Source organism: Mrakia frigida (genome assembly GCF_051309035.1).
Source record: "Mrakia frigida strain ATCC 22029 unplaced genomic scaffold BDY24scaffold_37, whole genome shotgun sequence".
Taxonomy (NCBI): Eukaryota; Fungi; Basidiomycota; class Tremellomycetes; order Cystofilobasidiales; family Mrakiaceae; genus Mrakia; species Mrakia frigida.
Genome location: NW_027481244.1, coordinates 271,447 through 288,456, shown reverse-complemented (window position 1 = coordinate 288,456; position 17,010 = coordinate 271,447). Strand labels below are relative to the sequence as shown.

At 53.9% G+C, this 17,010-nt stretch overlaps 6 protein-coding genes across 6 annotated transcripts; 3 read left to right on the top strand and 3 right to left on the bottom strand.

Moving 5' to 3' along the window:
• Positions 1-331: 331 nt before the first annotated feature.
• Positions 332-778, top strand: BDY24DRAFT_344557 (uncharacterized protein; the record flags this gene model as incomplete). Its single annotated transcript, XM_076637559.1, has 3 exons — positions 332-403; positions 505-563; positions 658-778. Coding segments are annotated over 3 exons (252 nt in total), but the record flags the coding sequence as incomplete, so codon positions are not given.
• Positions 779-1,216: 438 nt separating this feature from the next.
• BDY24DRAFT_401335 (uncharacterized protein) lies at positions 1,217-2,454 on the top strand. The gene has a single exon (XM_076642080.1). The coding sequence runs from the start codon at positions 1,327-1,329 to the stop codon at positions 2,008-2,010; it is 684 nt and encodes a 227-aa protein (XP_076493245.1). The 5' UTR covers positions 1,217-1,326; the 3' UTR covers positions 2,011-2,454.
• Positions 2,455-2,469: 15 nt separating this feature from the next.
• BDY24DRAFT_401334 (uncharacterized protein) lies at positions 2,470-3,617 on the top strand. Its single transcript, XM_076642079.1, has 2 exons — positions 2,470-3,026; positions 3,137-3,617. The coding sequence occupies exons 1-2, from the start codon at positions 2,712-2,714 to the stop codon at positions 3,485-3,487; spliced, it is 666 nt and encodes a 221-aa protein (XP_076493244.1). The 5' UTR covers positions 2,470-2,711; the 3' UTR covers positions 3,488-3,617.
• Positions 3,618-5,369: 1,752 nt separating this feature from the next.
• HOM6 (homoserine dehydrogenase) lies at positions 5,370-7,437 on the bottom strand. Its single transcript, XM_076642078.1, has 4 exons — positions 6,812-7,437; positions 6,281-6,479; positions 5,996-6,196; positions 5,370-5,915 (listed from the first exon to the last, which is right to left on the bottom strand). Exons 1-4 carry the CDS (start codon positions 7,350-7,352, stop codon positions 5,732-5,734), a joined length of 1,125 nt encoding a protein of 374 aa, XP_076493243.1. The 5' UTR covers positions 7,353-7,437; the 3' UTR covers positions 5,370-5,731.
• Positions 7,438-8,051: 614 nt separating this feature from the next.
• Positions 8,052-11,617, bottom strand: BDY24DRAFT_427811 (glycoside hydrolase family 16 protein). The gene is made up of 20 exons (XM_076644051.1): positions 11,516-11,617; positions 11,322-11,398; positions 11,181-11,240; positions 10,895-11,033; positions 10,718-10,809; positions 10,504-10,581; positions 10,386-10,430; positions 10,206-10,283; positions 10,045-10,101; positions 9,948-9,975; positions 9,699-9,872; positions 9,569-9,625; positions 9,172-9,286; positions 9,097-9,101; positions 8,933-9,021; positions 8,794-8,862; positions 8,648-8,722; positions 8,466-8,557; positions 8,319-8,387; positions 8,052-8,247 (listed from the first exon to the last, which is right to left on the bottom strand). The coding sequence occupies exons 1-20, from the start codon at positions 11,588-11,590 to the stop codon at positions 8,141-8,143; spliced, it is 1,581 nt and encodes a 526-aa protein (XP_076493242.1). The 5' UTR covers positions 11,591-11,617; the 3' UTR covers positions 8,052-8,140.
• A 1,270-nt stretch (positions 11,618-12,887) lies between these two features.
• On the bottom strand, positions 12,888-16,387 carry BDY24DRAFT_366243 (multicopper oxidase-domain-containing protein). Its single transcript, XM_076637952.1, has 18 exons — positions 16,268-16,387; positions 16,128-16,176; positions 15,824-15,957; positions 15,584-15,753; positions 15,441-15,511; positions 15,277-15,340; positions 15,136-15,198; positions 14,940-15,052; positions 14,790-14,858; positions 14,620-14,699; positions 14,280-14,517; positions 14,161-14,210; positions 13,924-14,078; positions 13,778-13,845; positions 13,590-13,682; positions 13,450-13,511; positions 13,322-13,357; positions 12,888-13,217 (listed from the first exon to the last, which is right to left on the bottom strand). The coding sequence occupies exons 1-18, from the start codon at positions 16,325-16,327 to the stop codon at positions 13,044-13,046; spliced, it is 1,749 nt and encodes a 582-aa protein (XP_076493241.1). The 5' UTR covers positions 16,328-16,387; the 3' UTR covers positions 12,888-13,043.
• Positions 16,388-17,010: the final 623 nt, after the last annotated feature.

Sequence of the window (17,010 nt, the reverse complement as noted above, 5' to 3'; positions counted from 1 at the left end):
AAAAAGAAAAAGGGGAGGGAGGGAGGGAGGGGAGGAAAGGAGGTGGACAAAAAAGGAAACGGGAGAAAACTGACGCGTCTTTCGATTCGTTTCAACCCAGTACCTCGTCGAGCACAACCTCCCGATCGATGGACCTAGTCCGACGAACAAGAAGGCCAAGCTTTACAAGACGGAGCTGTGTCGTGAGTTTTCGTCGTTTCGATCTTTCGAGAAAAGGGGAGAAACGAAACGAAAACTGACTTTCGTCTTCGCTCTTCGTCTTTGTGTTCGTTTTCGTTTTCGTCCAGGCACCTGGGAAAAGAATTGGGACGCCATTACAGTCGAGGAGAGATGTCAGTACGCCAGCAAATGCCAATATGCTCATGGGAGAGACGAGTTGAGGCCGGTAGAGAGGCATCCCAAGGTACGTCTGAACCTCTCTCTCTCTCCCTCTCTCGTCTTCGAGACGAAGTTCGAAGACACGGAACTGACGAGGAGGGGTTTCGTTTTTCGGTTCCGTTACAGTACAAGACTCAGATCTGTACGACGTTCTGGTTGTTTGGGCAGTGCGCGTATGGGAGGAGGTGAGTCTGAAGAGGAGAGGAGAGGGGAGGGGAGAGAGGGAGGGAGGAAGACCCGTCGCTGACTTGATTCGATTCGGATTTTGGAACGAAACAGGTGTTGCTTCCTTCATAACGATATCCCTGCTGGAGGTATCCCTGAGCTTGGTATGTTTTTTTTTTCCCCCTTCTTCTCACGAACCGGGAGGGAGGAGCGTCGAGGTGGAAGCAAGATCTGATGTTCGACGCGTCTTCCGTTCTTGCTCTTGCTCTTTTCGTCCCCCCTCTCAGGCGACCTCGGAACCCAAGCTGCTCTCAAGAGTATCCTTCAAGCTAGGATGAACGTATCTGGGCGTAAATCCGATGGAATGTGAGTCTTTCTCTCTCTCTCTGCTTCTCCTCGACGACGAAACGAGAACTGGACCTTTGTTCGTTCCTTTTTTTTCGCAGCCCTCTCCAAAGCCCCAACCAGAACTTGTCCCAGATCCTCAGCCAACAAAACTACTTCTCCTCCTCCAACGTCGACACCGTCCCCGACCTCTCCTCCCTCTCTCCTCTCGGACACAACCACCCTCTCCCTTACTACCGTCAGCCTCAGCATCAACAGAGCTCGACTCGCTTCCCGACCGGCAACGGAGGAGGAGGAGGAGGAGGAGGAGGATCCGTTGGCTTTCCTCTCGACGGACCTGGTCGTTCGTCGGATTACGCGTCGCAGCAGGAGAGGGAGAGGGATAGGAACGGACTCCTCCTCAGGACGAGGGATCGATCCGATTCGCTTTCGGTCAACATGAACCCCATCCCGGAACTCACCTCGGTCCCTCCTTCTCTTCCGAGGTCGTCGTCCTTCGGAATCGGGAGGACCGATACCGAGTTCTCGATGTCGTCGTCGTCGTCGTATAGCAGCAGCAACGGCCGAGGAGGAGGAGGAGGAGGGTTCCACGCTCCGAGATCAGCGTCCTTCCCTGACTCGCTCGACTACTCCTCCAACGACGGATCCTACCCCAACGATCACCTCTTCCCAACCACTCACGCTTCGAGATCCGCCAGCCTCAACGAAGGAAACTCTTCGTTCCTCAACGGCTATTCCTCCGGTCCCCCGTCGAGATCCGTCGTCAGCTTCAACGAGAACTCGCACTCGTCGTCGACCCCTTCGCCGTCGTTGGGAGGAGGACACGGCTCTCGTTCCGCTAGCTACACTTCGGAGGGAGCTCTCGGACTCGGAGCTTCTCGATGGGCTCCCTCTCCCCTCCCATCGTCGTCGTCGGAGAACGACAACCGAAGACCAAGCGTCTCGACCTCCCTGGATCCCATCGTCGCGTCGTCGTCGTCGTTGTCGTCGTCGTTGTCGAACAGGACGGATCGAACGAGGTCCTTGACGGTTCCTTGGTCGACTGGTGCTCCTTTGGACGTGGGGGCTATCGGGGAGAGGGTCGGATCGTCGTCGTCGTTCAAGAGGGGAGGGATCTGGTGAGGGAGGGAGGGATCCAAAATCGTTGGTCGCGTCTCTTCTCCGTTGGTTCCTTTTCTTCTCTGCCTTATCTAGTCTATAACCTTCTCGGGTGCTCTTTATTTAGGTAGAATAAGTATTCTTAACATATCTACACCTATCTGTCTTTGCTCGTTCTCGTTTCTCGTTTCTCGTTTCTGCTTCTGCCCTTTTTCATTTCTATCCTCCGGTTTTTTCTCGCTCGCCCTTGTGTTCTCGTTCTCCCTCCTGCGGCTGGTCGTCTCTTTCCTCGTTCTCGGCTCTATTATCTATGCTTCTTCCCCCTTTTTATTTGTTTCTCGACCCACTCCCACCTCTCACTCCACACTCCCTCTCGACCTTTTCTTCCACCTTGTGTTCTCCTCCATCCGCCGTCCGCGTCGTTGATCTGCCTCCCTCGTTTTTTTAGTTCCGCTTCGTTTCTCGTTCTCTCGGTTAGGTAGATATCTAGTACTACATATATCACCTCCAACCCCGTTTTATTGAACTTGCGGTTAATAGAATTGAACACCGCGCGAGAGAGAGAGAGAGAGAAAAAAAAGATCAAGGAAGAGGAGGAGGAGAGAGGAGAGAGGTCATGAAAAGAGAGAATAAAAGCGAAAACGGAACAAAGGCGAGAAAGCAGAATCGGATGGGAAAGAGGAAGGGTATCTAATAGAGAAGGAGCGAAGCACCAAAAAAAAAACATGAAAAAACGACGGGTGAAAGCAAAGCAAAGCAAAAAAGAGCGCGGAGGAGGGAAGAACGAAAAGAGCAAGAGCAGAGGATTACACGAGACGAGACGAGCGAAAGAGGGAAACCGAAAGGAGATGCTATGTAAAGGGAGAAAGATGACGTGTGGAAGGGAAGGGAAGGGGAGGAACAAGAGCAATAAAAAACGTAAAACGCGAGGGGGAGGTAGATGTAGACGTAGACTGGGTGGGCGAGAGAAACGACGCGAAAAAGGGGAACGGAGACCCGAGGACCGACGCGTCGAGGCGGGGAGGGGATCAGGAGTCGATCTGAGAGAAGAGAACCCAAGGAGACAGAGAAGAAGAAAGAGGTCAGGAAGAAGGCTTGCAGCAGCAGTGAGAGTTGATGTAGAAGGGAGGAGGACGCGAATCAAACTCACAAAGATAGATACGAAAGGGATCGAGAACTAGATGGAACCCAAACAGCGACCGACGGCAGCGAACGACGCGTCCCCGCTCCCTCCCTCCCTCCCCGCCCTCTTCCCTTTCCCAATCAGACGAGCGGAGTCACCCCAGGACTCTTCCTTCCGACGGGAAGGGAGAGCTTGAACTTTCCCTTGTCCTCCCTGATCCTTCCGAGCGCTGTGGCGAAGTCCTCGTTCGAGCGGAGGCTCTCCTCGGGATGCGACGACGACGAGGAAGCAGTCGAGGGACGATTCGAACCAGCTGGGAGGGCGATGAAGGTTGGACGAGCGGATCGGGTGTGTATGGAAGCGACTTGTTTGTGGTAGGAGTTGTGAGAGAGGTGGTGGTGGTGGTGCGATGATTGGGGAAGAGGGAGAGAAGGAGGAGGAGGAGGGTGAAAGGAGGGAACGCTGCTGGGATGAGTAGAGCTCTGGATGAAAGGTGGGTTTGGCGAGAGAGGAGTTTGTTGATTCGAGGAGGTAGAAGGGTAAGAGTATTTGTGGAGCGAAGGAGGTTGGGAAAGGGTGGAGAGGGAGGAAGCGAGCTCGTCCCAGCCCAGGTCGGCTGCCCATCCCAGCGACGACAGAGACGCGTCTCGTCGTTGCTCCTCCCCCAGATCCACCATCTCAACCTGCTCCCCCGGGAACCCTTCCGCTCCATCTTGCTCCCACCAATCTGCTCCGCTGCCTCCTAGACCGAACGGATCCACCTGCGACGCAAACGAGAGACCGAAGCTGTTGTCTTCCGAAGTCGGGTAGGCGTTGAGACCGTAGGAGGGAGTTGGAGTTGAGACGAGGGGAGTTGAGAGATGAGAAGACGATGGTTCTTGGGTGAGATGGGACCAGGAGGAACGATATCTGTCCTGGGGAGGAGATCCGACGGTTGAGTAGGAAGAGTTGGACCGCGACCTGGACGAGCGAGCGGAGGAGGAAGCGTAGGATTGGGAGGGTTGGGATCGCGAAGTTGACGACGAGATAGATGCCCAAGCTCGGTCTGAAAGGGGAGAAAAGAAGGTAGGGACGAATATGAGCGATGCGGACAGGTCAGGGTGGTGTTTCCCGAGGAGGAGTCGAGGCCTTTGCGGGAGGGAGGAAGGTGGTTTGGACTCCTCCTTCCCTTCGACTTGATAAGACCTACAAAGGCAGACGGAACGAAAGGACTCACCATCATGAACTAGACCCAGCTTGAGCCTCTTTTCAGAGAAAGAACCGCACTGTTGGGCGGCTTCTTCTTCCTCCTCCTCCCTCCTCCTCGTCGCCAACCTCTTCCTGCTGCTTCCTCCTCCTGCTCGTCCTCCCGCTCCATCCTCCACGTCGAAGTAGGCTCCTCGAGGTTCGAGCGACAGCGGAGAGAGCTCCGCGTCGAAGGTGAGGTACATCTTCCTTGTCGGTTGAAGGAGTAGTGGTTGGAGGTGAACAAAGATGGAGGGTCAGAGAACCAGGCTCGAGAAGACCGAAAGAGGCTCTAGAAACAGGACGTTGTTTGGTTGGAGAACCACCAAAACTCGATTTTATCCCTCTGCACGACGTGCCCGTGAGGGCCGGATCGATAAAGGAAAGATGTCGGAAGCGGGAGAAGAGCGAGCGCAGAGAGCAGGAGAGGCAAGCAAACCTGGAGCGAGGAAGAATCGTCCGTCGTTCGTCGAAGTGAGATCCGGAGAGAGAGTCGGAAACTTTTAGCTTCTGTAGGCGGAGGGAGTGATGAAGATCGGCAGGCGAGACGTGAAGTCGAGACGAGCAGATTTGCTGCAGACAAGGACGAGAGACCAATCGTCGGAAAGGAAGGAACGATTGAGCTCACAGTTTCGGAAGGTTTCCTCGGCTGCTTCTACAGACGACGCTGAGGCACATCTAGACACTTTTGGATCTGCTCGACATATAGAGCATGCTCAAGTGCTGCTGTACGAGCTCTGGTGAGTGTCTTCAGCAGCGATGGTGGACGTTGAAGGTTCAAAAGAGGAAGACCTGAATTCCTCGATCTCCCAGCCCCCGCTCCTCGTCGATGCATACAGGGTTGGGTTACCAGGGCGTTTGATGGGCCTCGTTTCTGAAGGGGAGCTCAGTTTTGCCCATGAGGGAACTTTAATCGGTAGAATGAAGGTCGCAGGTCGATCTCACCTCATCGCGGCGGCGAGGAAGGAGAAAAGAGCTCGAGAGATCTCGAAGGCTGCCCTTCGACTCATTCTTTCAGGGAACACAGATGCGCTAGTCTATCGACGAGGATATCTCTCGGAATCCTGAGCAAGGTGCATTCGGATTCTTGGGTATCAAGATATACCCCTCCGCAGAGCAGAGGGGTCCGAAGGCCCGTCTTTCTACGACGACGCGTCGAGAGAAAGCGAGAACCAGTCTCATTACACCTTCTCTCCCTTCCAAAGCAAAACGAGAAAACACACTAGTCTATAGGGAAAACAGAAAACACGAGCGAGTATCTAGATGGAGACTATGGCTAAAGACACGGAATAGAAAGAGCAAGAAAACGAGACTGAACGGTTGCGACCTCTCCTTCTCTCCTTCCTCCCTCCCTCCGCCGAGATCTCTTCCACGACCAACCCTTCCACCACCGAGAACCTAACGGCTCTTCCTCTCCCAAACCCTCAAGCAATCCGCCACCACTCCCATCGCCGTCACCTCTCCTCCAGCACCAGCTCCCTGGACGAGCAACGGTCGAGGCGAAGGGTATCGCTTCGTGGTGAACGAGATGATGTTGTCGGATCCGGAGAGGGAGGTGGCGAAAGGGTGGGTAGAAGGGTAGCTGCGACGAGAAGATGGGAGAGAAGGAGGTCAGCGAAGAAGGATGAGGACGCGAACGAGACCAGGACGACGGCGACTCACAGTTCCAAGGCAGCCTTGATCTCTCCCTTGAGAACGTCAATCACCCCAACGTATCGAAGGACCTTTCCATTCGACTCGGCCTGTTCTCGAAGGGCGGCGAAGTGCTCGTCTCCCTCTGCGAGACGGGAGAGGTAGTCCTGAGCTGTTGAGGCGTCCTCGAGGACTTTGGGGACGAGAGAGGAGATGGAGACGGAGGCGAAGCTGATGGGACGAACGGAACGCAAAGTGAGTAAGAAGGTGAAGTGATAGATAGTGCTACAAAACCTGGATCGCGTATAGACTCACCCTTGAGGAAGAGCAGTAGCGAGGGAAGGGATCTGCCTCGAGAGGATGGTGAGCTTTCGAGCGACGTCCACGCCGGAGAGATCGTCTCGAGGATCAGGTTCCGTGTATCCGAGGGATTTGGCGGTGTGGATGATGGAGGAGAAGGTAGGTTTCGAAGCGACGGGAGTGGAAGGGGAGTAGTTGTTGAAGATGTAGGAAACTGGGAGGGGGCGACGACAACGAAAAGAAGGAAGGGGAAGGAAGGAGGTCAGCTCGTCGGTCAAAGAAGGAGAACCAAGTCCGCCTGTCACCGCTGAGAAATTTGAAATCTAATCTTTGTTTAGAAGAGAGACCCATGCTCTCTCTCTCGGGATCTTCCCCTCTTGAAGCTCGGATGGGTGTCAAGAAGGAGCTGGAAGACGAGATCTCTCGTGGGAGAGAGAGAGAGAGAGACATCCGAAGCTGCCGACCACCTCCTCCTCCCTCCTTCCTTCTCGAGGCCAGGCCTTCACGGGAGCACTACGAATAAGGATATAGAGAATGGAGACTCACGAGTACCAGAGAGAACTCCTTCGATCTTTACAATCTCATCCCCAGTCTCTACGAGATCCTTGAGAGTCGTCAAGATGGGCAAACCAGCTCCAACCGTCGACTCTCCGTAGCACAAGCTCCCCTTCTCCTCCACAGCCTTCTTGATATCCTCCCAAAGCGACAGATCTCCACTCCAAGCCTTCTTGTTGGGAGTAACGACGTGAAGTCCCAATCGGAGCATCGTAGGGTAGAGAGCGGCGACTTTTTCGTCCGAAGTGTTGTCGACGAGGATCGTCTCTCCTTTGATCAACGAGAGTCGAGTAAGGAAGGCTGGCAAGTCCAGAGGTTGAGCTTGAGCGTGTTCGTTGAGCCATCGAGAAGGGTTGGCCGAACTAGGCAAGGTGGGGATTCCATGGTTGGCGATCAAGAGCGAAGAAGAAGAGTTGGCGAGAGCGATGAGGTGGAATTTCGAAGCGAGCGAAGGGGATTGTAGGATTTGCAAGGTGGAAGTCCCAACTCCTCCGAGACCGACGAGAGCGATGTTGATTTGAGGAGTGTGCATTTGGGTGTTGTTGTAGCAGTAGTAGAGAAGGAGGGGAGGGAGGGAGAGAGAGGAAGGGGAGGGAGGAGGATGCTGGGTGTTGAAGGGAGACTTCGAGAAAAAGGTCCAGCTGAGACGCCCCTCGAATTTACCTCCGCTTTTTTTTTTCTTCCATCGTGTTTGCTTGTCACCCCTTCTTTTCTTTTGCAACTCGTTGATTGGTCGGTTATGACACGCTTGAACACGTAGAGGGTGATTGGAGGGTTTGAAACTCTGAGAGAAGGAAGCGTTTCTCAAGAGATCACTTCCGTCGGCTCACGCGTCGCCGTTCCCGTCGTCGGCCTTCCTTTCCTTTCCTTCTTCGGGTCGGAGACTGACTGACACAGCGAAAATGGAAGATAAAGCAGTGATGAGAGAGAGGAGGTGCGAGTGGACAGTCCATGGTGATAGAAGAGAGGAAGACGAGAAGAAGGGAGGGAAAACCGAGTCGGCAAAGGCGAAGAGATATGTAGTCTATAGCGAGCGACTCAGTTTGAGTGGGATCGAGGGAATAAAATGCGAGGGTATGCGAGGGAAAGAAGTCTGTGGGAGGTGTGAGAGAGAAAGGAGAGATGCGAGAATGAAGATTTGAACGCGTTCGGTTTTAGCACGTTCCCTGAAAGTCGGAAAATCGCAGAGAAGGGTCAGAAAGATGTCCAACAGATTTCAGGACAAGACAGAAACAAACTCACAGCAAAGGTGTTTCCAGGGAGAGCGGCCGAGTCGGTCATCTGAGGACACGGCGGAGAGGGAGGAGAAGGGACGAAAGGTCAGCGAAAAGAAGAGAGGGGAGGGGGATAGAGAGACGAAACGAGACTGACCTGATCCCAGGTGGTGATGTTGACGTTCGAGTAACCATCGGGGTATCGAGCGATGTCTGGAAGGAGAGAAAAATACACCAGATCAGTTCGACGTCGAAGAGACTAGAGGAGGGGAGAAGATGCTCACAGTCTGCCGTTGGGAAGTCGTCAGGATCACAACCGATGTTCCTCTTGGCAGGATCTTGATAGAGTCGCACTTGAGAACGAAAGAAAAGAGCAGAAGAAGAGGATCAGCGACGCGTCTTCGACGGAACCAGAACGAATTCGAGCTTACCGTAGTCAATCAACATCTTCATAGGCCAGAGACCTTCCATACCGTCGTAGTCTATAGCTCCAAAGGCTAGTGAAATTGCGAGGTTGAAAAGGCTTGAAAGAGCAGCAGAAACGGAGAGGAGGAGTTCAGTAACGCGCGCTCGACTCCATCCCAACCGTTCCCCTCGCAATTTTGACACGTACATGTACATCGGCTCTTGAGGAACTGGACGGTTTCCAACCTCGGCTTCAGTGTTAGCAGCCATACCGGCGGCGAGGCTGTTGAGGGGAAAAGAAGACGAGGTCAGCGTGTGCGGTTTGAGAGGCACAGACAAGGATGATTTACTCACTACTTCCAAGCGGGCTTGTCGTCGTTGTGCCACTGAATGTAGCCATCATCTCCAGGTGCGTACTCGAAGCTAAAATGAGACGGAACGGACGTCAGGACGCGTCGCCAAAAGGAAAGGAGGGCCCTAATTCGACACTCACGCGTAAACCGAGAAGCAACCGGGAAGGTTGTCAGCTCCAGTGTACTGATAGCACTCTTGATTGGTAGTACTGAGGACTGAGGTTGATTGCTGGAAGGAGGTGAGGAAGAGGAGCGGTCGTCAGCGAGACTTTCGAGAAGAGCGACGACGGCGGATGGAACGAACTTGATCTGAAGAAGACGGAAGGAGCGAGAGTCAGCGCAGAAACGATCAGAAGGGAAGGAAGCTCAAGTTACTCACATTGCCCTCCAGAATAAGAGTTCAGCGCCGAGACCGAAGCGTTGTAGATCTCTGCGTTGGTGACGTTGTCGAACAGGTAGTATCTGGAGGGGGACGGAGGATGGGAGCGTGAGCACTGAGTCGAGAGGAGCAGAAGAGTAGACGGACTGGACGAACGGGTTGACTGAAGAGAAGGAATGCGGAGGAAAATACAACGTGCGCGTCAGCAAGTGAACGAGACGAACGGACGCGACGAGCTCAAACGAAGAAGGAGGAAAGACTCACAAGGACCGAACTGGCCAGACTGCGAGAGAGCAAGTTGAAAGAAGAAGGGAAAACACCGGGGGGGTGAGCAAAGACGAAAGAGACGAGGCAGAGAAGAGGTGAGAGGAGGGACGACAAGAGTCGGCAAACTCACCTGCGAGACTTGACCGAGCGCGAGAGAGTTGTCGACCTGAGCCTCGAAGAGATCGATCTACAGAAGAGAAGAGGGCCGAGATGAGCGACTCTGAGAGAGAGAGAGACGGGGGACGAGCGAGGAAACGAACCTCCGGCGCAGATCGTCCAACCCAGGTTCCGTCGGTGTGCTTCGGACCAGGATGAGTCTCGTCGTCCGTGCAGGTACATCTTGAGAGTCGTTGTCCAGGAAGGAAGGAGAGCTCGGTCCCCCACTTATTGCCTGTCGAGGCGATAGCGGGAACCCCAGCGAGCGATTGATTCGACTTTAAGGCGGAAGACGGGATGAAGGGAGAGTCAGCGGAGAAGGGTTGAGGTTCTGCTGGAGATGTGAGACGTACGACAGTTCCAACGTCGCAAGAATCGTAGCTAAGAAGAGGGGGACGTGAAGGAAAGGGAGTCAGGCGTTGTTCGTCGAGCAGAGAAGCCAGAACTCACGAGTAAGGCCACATTCCATCAAGAGTTCCACCATATCCGACTCGCCCGAGGTTTCCCCTGAGTACCGATAAAGAAGAAACGTTCAAAGGAAGACGAGGAAGACCGGAAAAAGCAAGGTCAGGGCAAGAAAGACGCGACGCGAGGGAGAAAGAAGGACGAACATCGTCCATACGGCCGGCCAGAGACCCCAAACATCGGGACGACCAGGAAGTTGCACACGAACTTCCAGACGACCACCACTACCGCCGGGAAACATTCGAGAAGGAGGGAAGGCGAGAAGAGATCAGTGGAACGAAGACGCGTCGACGATTCCCTCTCGGAGCACGAGGGAGAGAACTTACGTGAAGCAGAGCTTGTTCCAGCTGGTCAGGGATCCTCCGACGTAGCTGGAGACGAAAAAGAAAATGCAAATCGAGAGAGTGAGCTGAAGAGAGAAGAGGAGGAGGAGCGGCGACGAACTCGAGACCGTTGTACGATTCCTGAGACAAGCTGACTTCCAAAGATCCGTTGACGGTAGCAAAAGCTTTCGGGGAGTACCTGGTAAGGTCGAGAGAGTCGGGAGAGAAGAAAATCAGAGTTTGAGCGAGCAGGCAATGTCGAGGCGAGCGCAGAGATTCGAGTCTTCCCCTCGACCTCCCTCTTCCTCTTCCTAGTACGAGAGGAAGGGACTCACCACTCCAAATCAGTCGTAGCCCAAGCGTGGAAGTCTCCGGCTTCCCAATAAGGATCGTCTCCAGGGTAGAAGGATCGTCCCTCGGTCTCGAACTGGGGCGAGGGACGAGAAACGAAGTCAGATTTTGTTCGTTCGTCGTTTATCTACCCTCCTTCGTGCCAATGACCAGCTGCTCACTTCGTCGGAGAACTGAAGCTCCCATGTAGTACCCTCGTTTGAAGTTATCGTGTACGCATCGGTAGGAGTATCCTCGTCGATGAGTCCAAAGTTTCCAACCGTCGCGGGAACCTGACCTGAAGAGTTTACTCCTCCAAGGCTGAAGAGGGAGAGAAAAGTGGGTGGGAACTTAGCTCGCGAAAGAGCAGAACTCCCAGACTTCCATCGCTCGTCCAAGGGTAAACGTTCTGGAGGGGCGAAGCGTCGGGAGGGTTTGCCTCGAGACCGAAAAGGGAACAACGCTTACTTGAATCCTGCGGTCGTACTTGTGCTAGGTCTTGTAGCGACGATGATGGGGTATCCAGCACTGCAGCGTTTACAATATGACGTCGTGTGAGCGTCCGAGCTTGAACGAAGGAAGGGAGACAGACGATTGAGCTCGACTCACAAGAGCATCAACAACGCGGAAACCAGAGTCGTTATACATCCCAGGTTCATGAGCCCTCGAGCGGTGAAGATCGTTCCCTAGTAGAAAGAGAAGAAGAGGGGAAGGGTCAGCTAGGCTGTGAGAGGAAAGGGAGGACGATCCAAAGGGGGTGACCTGAAGGACCAAAAAAGAAAGGGATGGGGAAAGAGACGGACTCTGGAGTAGGTTTTAGCGTCTGGCTCATGCAGGTAATCGTCGGCTTCGGGTCCAGCGTCCTCCAGGTCTTGCATGGAGCTCGATGGCAGCGAGAACTGATCGAAAGAAAGCAGGAGAGCGAGTCAGCAGCGAACAAAAGGAAAGGGAGAGCGGTGTTTTAGACGCGCCGCAGCGGAGAGAAGGAGGGGGAGAGGTGGTGATTTCTCCTTCCCTCGACTCCCTGAAGCTTTGAGTCTCGAGGAGCTGGTAGAGAAGACAAGTACAATCGAGGACTGACCTTTTCCGAGTTGCTCATCTCTCCAGCGATAACAGAACTCCCTCTCCTCGAGTCTCCTCCGACCGAGTATCGGCTTCCCGCTTCAGAACTACTTCTGCTCATCATACTCGAGTTGGAGTCGCCGAAAGGGGTGTGGTACGAGCTGCCTACTAGCGGGGAAGGAGCGTTCGAGTTCTGGTAGTTGGGGTTGCTGTTGCTGACGAGGAGGGGACGGTTAGATTGGGAAGCTCGCATCCTTCTTTTTGGCGATTGCTGGCGTCGTTCAGTGGGATGAACGATGTAGTCGGCCGACTCTAGAAGCAGACGAGGTAGGCGTTGGGGATGGGCTGAGATTGAAAGAGTTGAGGAGGAAAGGGGAGGAGGAGAGGGGAGGGAGGAAGGAGAAGGAAAAAATGAGTCCTTGTTGATGACGGTCGTTGAGTCGACATCCCTTCTCTCTCTGCAAAATCGATCCCTCCTCTGGTTCACCTCGCCCTAAGCTGTGTCATCGACAGAGCAGAGAGGCCAGGAAAGCCAACCTAAGAATAGAGAAGGAGGCTTTGATGCGCTGTGACTGGAGAAACCGCGAGCTGGAAGCGCGAGGAGCGGGGCACGAGGTGATGGTTTGAGGGGAAGGAGGGCGCTGTTGTGGGCTGAGGTTTTCGCTCCTGCTTGCCGCAATTTTATTCGCCGACGTCTTCATCCTGCTTCCTCCTCTCGATGAAACCTTGAAAGCGAGAAGCTAAATCTGGCAAGAGGGAAGAAGCTACAAGAAAGCAAAGCGCGTACAAGATCGTCACTGCGAGATTCCCGACGCGTTCTCGCTCCTTCAACGCTCGAGATCGGTCAATAACAACGAGAACGAGCGGCACGGATCGATCTCTGTTCGTTTTAGTCTTGCTAAGATATGGATAGGGGAGTCCGAGATGGGAAAAGGCGACCAAGAAGGAAGACGAGTCCGGCCTCGTCGCGTCGATGGAATCGTCGTCTTCGTTCGTTCGTTCGCTTTCGTTTCTTTTTCCATGAGGAGAGGGAACGTCGTAAATCGTGTGCAGAAGATAACGCATGGATAGATAGGTTCAACGGAGATCAAACGAAAGAGAGTCGAGCGACAGAGGGAGAAAGAGAGGAAAGAAAAAAGCAACGTCGTTGCTCAGATGGCTAATCACACTGTTACGGTAAAAATGGAAACGGGGGTTCAAAGAACGAGAGTCGAAAAAGATAAAAGTGAGAGGAAACTGTCCGTTTGGCGATAGACCAGGAGGCGACGTTCACGACGTCGTGTTGAACGAAGCAGTGGTGTTGACCGGCACGGACGCGTTGAAGTTGATGGAAGTGTAGTTGCTGTCGAACCCAACGTAAGGGGTGGAGGAGAAGGTTTGACCGCTGAACTCTTCGGCGTACTCGAGGTAGCGGGTTGGGATGGGGGGGAGGTTGTCGATGGACTGAGGAGGGAGGGAGGGAGGGAGGAAGGGGAGGGAGAGGAGAGTCAGCGAGGAGACGGGAGGCTATAGAGGGATGAGAAGAGATGGAGTTGAGATGTACTCGCCTCGAGCAAGACGAGAGCCATTCCCGCTGAGAGATGCTGCGAAGGAGAGAAGAAAGGATGCGTCGAGAAACGCGAAAAGTCAGCTCGGATCGAGGCTCGAAGAGATGAAGCAAAAAGAAAACACTCACGAGAGAGATATGACAGTGGATGAAGATGGGAGCAGGATCGTCCGAGAAGAATCGGATGGCGGCTGGAGAGGCAACAGAAGAAGAGAAAGGGAGTCAGTCAGTGGACGCGTGCCAGACTTCCTCCCGAGATCGAGACGTACCCCAAGCTGGAGTAGCAAAAGCAGCGGGCGTGTTCATGTTGTCTCTGAACGGAGGGTTGACGAAGTTGAAAGCGCGAGGAAGAGCAGCGGCGGCTGAGGAGGAAGGAAGACGCGTCGAAAGAGAAAAGGAAACGGATCAGTTTGGTTTGGATCGAACGTCGACCGAAGAGGGAGAGGCGAGGGCATACCTTCAGTCGTCGAGCTGTAGTTAAACGCGGTGTTGGCGAATCCGATGTTCCATCCTTTGACTCCGTGCCTGCAAGAGGGGGGATCAATCAGCCGAGAGACGAAGGGGGGAGGAAGTCGAAGTCGAAGCTCGTTCTTGCTTGCTCACTTGTGAATCGAATGAGAAGGGTTTCCGAGCGAGGCCGATAGGATGAGATCCACGACGTCTCCAGATCGGTAAGGAAGGGAGAGGTTGGCTCCGAGTGAGATGGTGGGATCGAAGAGGACGGGAGTCTCGAGCTCTCGCCAGAGAGAGAAGGGTTCCTGGTTGGCGGAGGAAGAAAAAGATACGAGTGAATTCGAGTGGGTGGAAAGAGAGAAGGCGATGTAGAGATATGATACTCACGTTGTTGAGAACCCAAACAGTAGGTCCTCGAGGTCCATAGTCGAGACGAACTGGAAAGAAGACGAAGGGAAGGAAAGATCAAGGAGAGCTCGACGCGTCCGAAGAGCTGTAGAACTCACGAGTGACATCAGCAGGTCCGAGAGGAGGAGGGTTGGCGGGGTAAGGAGGGTGGTAGGTAGCGTTGAATCGAACGAAGGTCGTAGCGTTAAGGGGAGCTCCTCCGTACGAGATGCTGGGGATGGACGACGCGGTCACAGTCGGAAGAGGAGAGGTCGAAGTTCTCGTTGAATCGTTGCAGCCAGACTCGTAGGAGAGGAGGGCGTATCCGGAGATGGTTTGACCGAGGGCAGCGATTCTCTGTTTTGATACAGGGAGAGAACAAGTTCAGCAAAAGGGGACGAGGAGGAGAGAAGGACGACGAGAAAGAGAGGGAGAGGGAGAAGAAAACGGAGGACGAACGATGTTGTAACTCGTACCGCTGGGCTTATCGAGCCGAACAAAGATCGAGTATCGCTCTCCCATCGCGATGGTGATTCCACCTATGAAAAGACGAGGAGGTTGAGGGAACGCGTCAGTTTCGGGTCTTGGACCTTGGACCTCTTTTGTTCGAAGAGATTCATTCGACTCACTGACGAGGCTGGGCTCGATGTACGATCCATCGGCAGCGAAGACCCAGAACTGATGCTCGTCGATGGTGACTGTAAGCGAGAAAGGTAAAAGATCAGCTCGGATCGAGAAGGGAGGCGACGAGAGAAAGTAGAAATCGAAGCGAAACTGACAAAGAATCGACCACTCCGACCCTGCGTTGACGAGTTGAAGGGCGAGCCATTCCGAAGCGGGATCGACGACGAAGTTCTCCAAAGGCGTCGAGGTGTTTCGGCAGTTAAACCAGCTGGGAGTTCGAAGAAGTTTCGACGAAGAAGCGACCAAGTCAGTTCTCGCAGACTCGCAGGAAGAAGAAGGGACTCGACTGACGTCTCGGGATCCAACAAATCAGGACGAGTACCGTTGGCGGGGTTGAGGGTAGGGTTGCGGCATCTATGAAGAGAAAGTTTCGAGTCAGAGACGCGTTGCACCTACGAGATCGAAGGGAGGGAGGAGAAAGACGCGACGAACCCTTGAGCCGTGAGATTGGTACCGCTTGCGGCGAGCGTCGCTGGAGAAGCGCAGATCTGCTGGCCTGGAGACGAAGGAAAGGAGAGAAGACGGGGAAGAAGGGAAAGAAGGAAAGGATTAGAGACGGACGGGTCGAAGAGGAAAAGTAGGATGTTGCGAGTCACCTCTTCCGTTGATGAGCATGGATTGGATGCACAGGGGAGAAATAGAAGTGGCGTTCCAGGTAGTCAAGATTCTGAGGAGAAAAAAGAGCAGGAGGTCAGTCATAAACGAACGGAGCAACGACGCGTCTTGAACGAAGGCTCACTCCTCCGAACTCCGGTGCGACCAATCAGCGAGCAAAACCTTCTTGCTCTCCGTCTCGGCTCGCACGAGCTGATCCACCGTAGCGTTGGGGATAAGATGGAACGGTTGCTCTCGTCCAGGTCGAGGGTTGATATAGAGCGTTCCTCGAAGGCCATCGCCGAGGAGACCTCGCTGTTCGAAGGAGAGTTTGAGTCAGAAAGGAAGGAAATGGTGAAAGTTTTGAGAGAGACAAGAAACGTACGTTGTGAGCGTGGTACCAATAAAAGCCATGTTGAGTTGCTCGGAAAGAGTAGATGAACTGAGAGGAGACGCCGATGGGGAACTGGGTGACTCCTGCGACGCCGTCGGACCAAGGAGTTCCACGTTGTTCGATTCCTGGGAGAAAAAGAAAGGGGGCATGGTCAGATCTGAAAAAGAAAGGGAGGAAGGAAGGGAGGGAGGAAGGAAGAGGGAGAAGAAGAAGAAGAAAAAGGAAAAGAAGAAAGGCGCGTCGCCCTTCTTTTCTCGAGGTCATAAATTCGGGTCAAGGTAAAAGTTAAGCCCACCATGCCAGTGTATGGTGATCTCATCGACAGATTCGTTGTTGACCTCGATCTGAAGAGGAAGAAGAAGAAGAAGAAGAAGAAGAAGGGAGGAAAGATCAGCGTCGTCGAAAGGAAGAGGAGAGGGGAGAAGGAGCACGAACCTCAACCCAGTCTCCCTCGTCGACGACAAGATCCGGCCCAGGAGTGTAGCCGTTGATCATCGTCACGTTTCGAACAAAGCCTTCCCAAAAAAGAGAAAGGAAGGAGAAGGAGAAGGAGAGGGTCAGCTCGCGCTCGTTGATCGTTCAGCCCATCTCTTTCGCTCGACTCACCATCTGGAGCCATGAGACCGGTGGTGACGTTGAAAACAAAGTACTTGGTCACTCCAGTCCAGTAGTTGTAGTCGCTGAACTCGTTGTGCATGGAGGAAGGGCTGACCCAAGCGAAGGTAGTGCTGGGGAGGAAGAGGAGGAAAGGGAGGAGAAGAAGCGTAGCGAAGAGGAAGGAGGGTTTGAGCATAGTTGCAGTGGTTACTGAAGAGGAGGAAGGGATATGGGTGGCGAAGGTGGACGTTGGGGAGAGCGGAAAGGGCTCAGGAGAGGCCTTTTTGTAGGAGCGACCGAGTCGAGAGAGAGAGAGGGGACAGGCGGTTCGGAGCTGCTCGAGTTAAATCCATGTTTGGACTCGTCGGTGTTTCAGAGATCCGAGATGAGGGGTCAGCATGCTCGAACTCCTCCGAGATGTAGAGTTTAGAGGAGAGCTGGGCTGAGAAGGAAAGGAGGGAGGATCCTCGACGGTCGAAGTCAACGTCGAGGACTTCTTGAGCTCAAGGCGAAAGGTCAGCTAAAATCCTCTCTTCGATAAGCAGTTCTAGAGCACTCCTCATATGAAGGCCTACGCGAGA

Coding starts and splice junctions, on each gene's coding strand:
- BDY24DRAFT_401335 (XM_076642080.1), top strand. CDS start 1,327: ATGAACCCCATCCCGGAACTCACCTCGGTCCCTCCTTCTCTTCCGAGG.
- BDY24DRAFT_401334 (XM_076642079.1), top strand. CDS start 2,712: ATGAAAAAACGACGGGTGAAAGCAAAGCAAAGCAAAAAAGAGCGCGGA. Junction 3,027..3,136: donor GGAGGGGATCAGGAGTCGAT/CTGAGAGAAGAG, acceptor AATCAAACTCAC/AAAGATAGATACGAAAGGGA.
- HOM6 (XM_076642078.1), bottom strand. CDS start 7,352: ATGCACACTCCTCAAATCAACATCGCTCTCGTCGGTCTCGGAGGAGTT. Junction 6,480..6,811: donor AGGAGTTCTCTCTGGTACTC/GTGAGTCTCCAT, acceptor GCCCCCTCCCAG/TTTCCTACATCTTCAACAAC. Junction 6,197..6,280: donor GCTACTGCTCTTCCTCAAGG/GTGAGTCTATAC, acceptor TCGTCCCATCAG/CTTCGCCTCCGTCTCCATCT.
- BDY24DRAFT_427811 (XM_076644051.1), bottom strand. CDS start 11,590: ATGCAAGACCTGGAGGACGCTGGACCCGAAGCCGACGATTACCTGCAT. Junction 11,399..11,515: donor ACGCTAAAACCTACTCCAGA/GTCCGTCTCTTT, acceptor TCTTTCTACTAG/GGAACGATCTTCACCGCTCG. Junction 8,248..8,318: donor CGACTTCCCAACGGCAGACT/GTGAGCATCTTC, acceptor CTCTCCTTCCAG/ACATCGCTCGATACCCCGAT.
- BDY24DRAFT_366243 (XM_076637952.1), bottom strand. CDS start 16,327: ATGATCAACGGCTACACTCCTGGGCCGGATCTTGTCGTCGACGAGGGA. Junction 15,958..16,127: donor GATCACCATACACTGGCATG/GTGGGCTTAACT, acceptor TTTTTCTCCCAG/GAATCGAACAACGTGGAACT. Junction 15,754..15,823: donor ATTGGTACCACGCTCACAAC/GTACGTTTCTTG, acceptor TCCTTCGAACAG/CGAGGTCTCCTCGGCGATGG.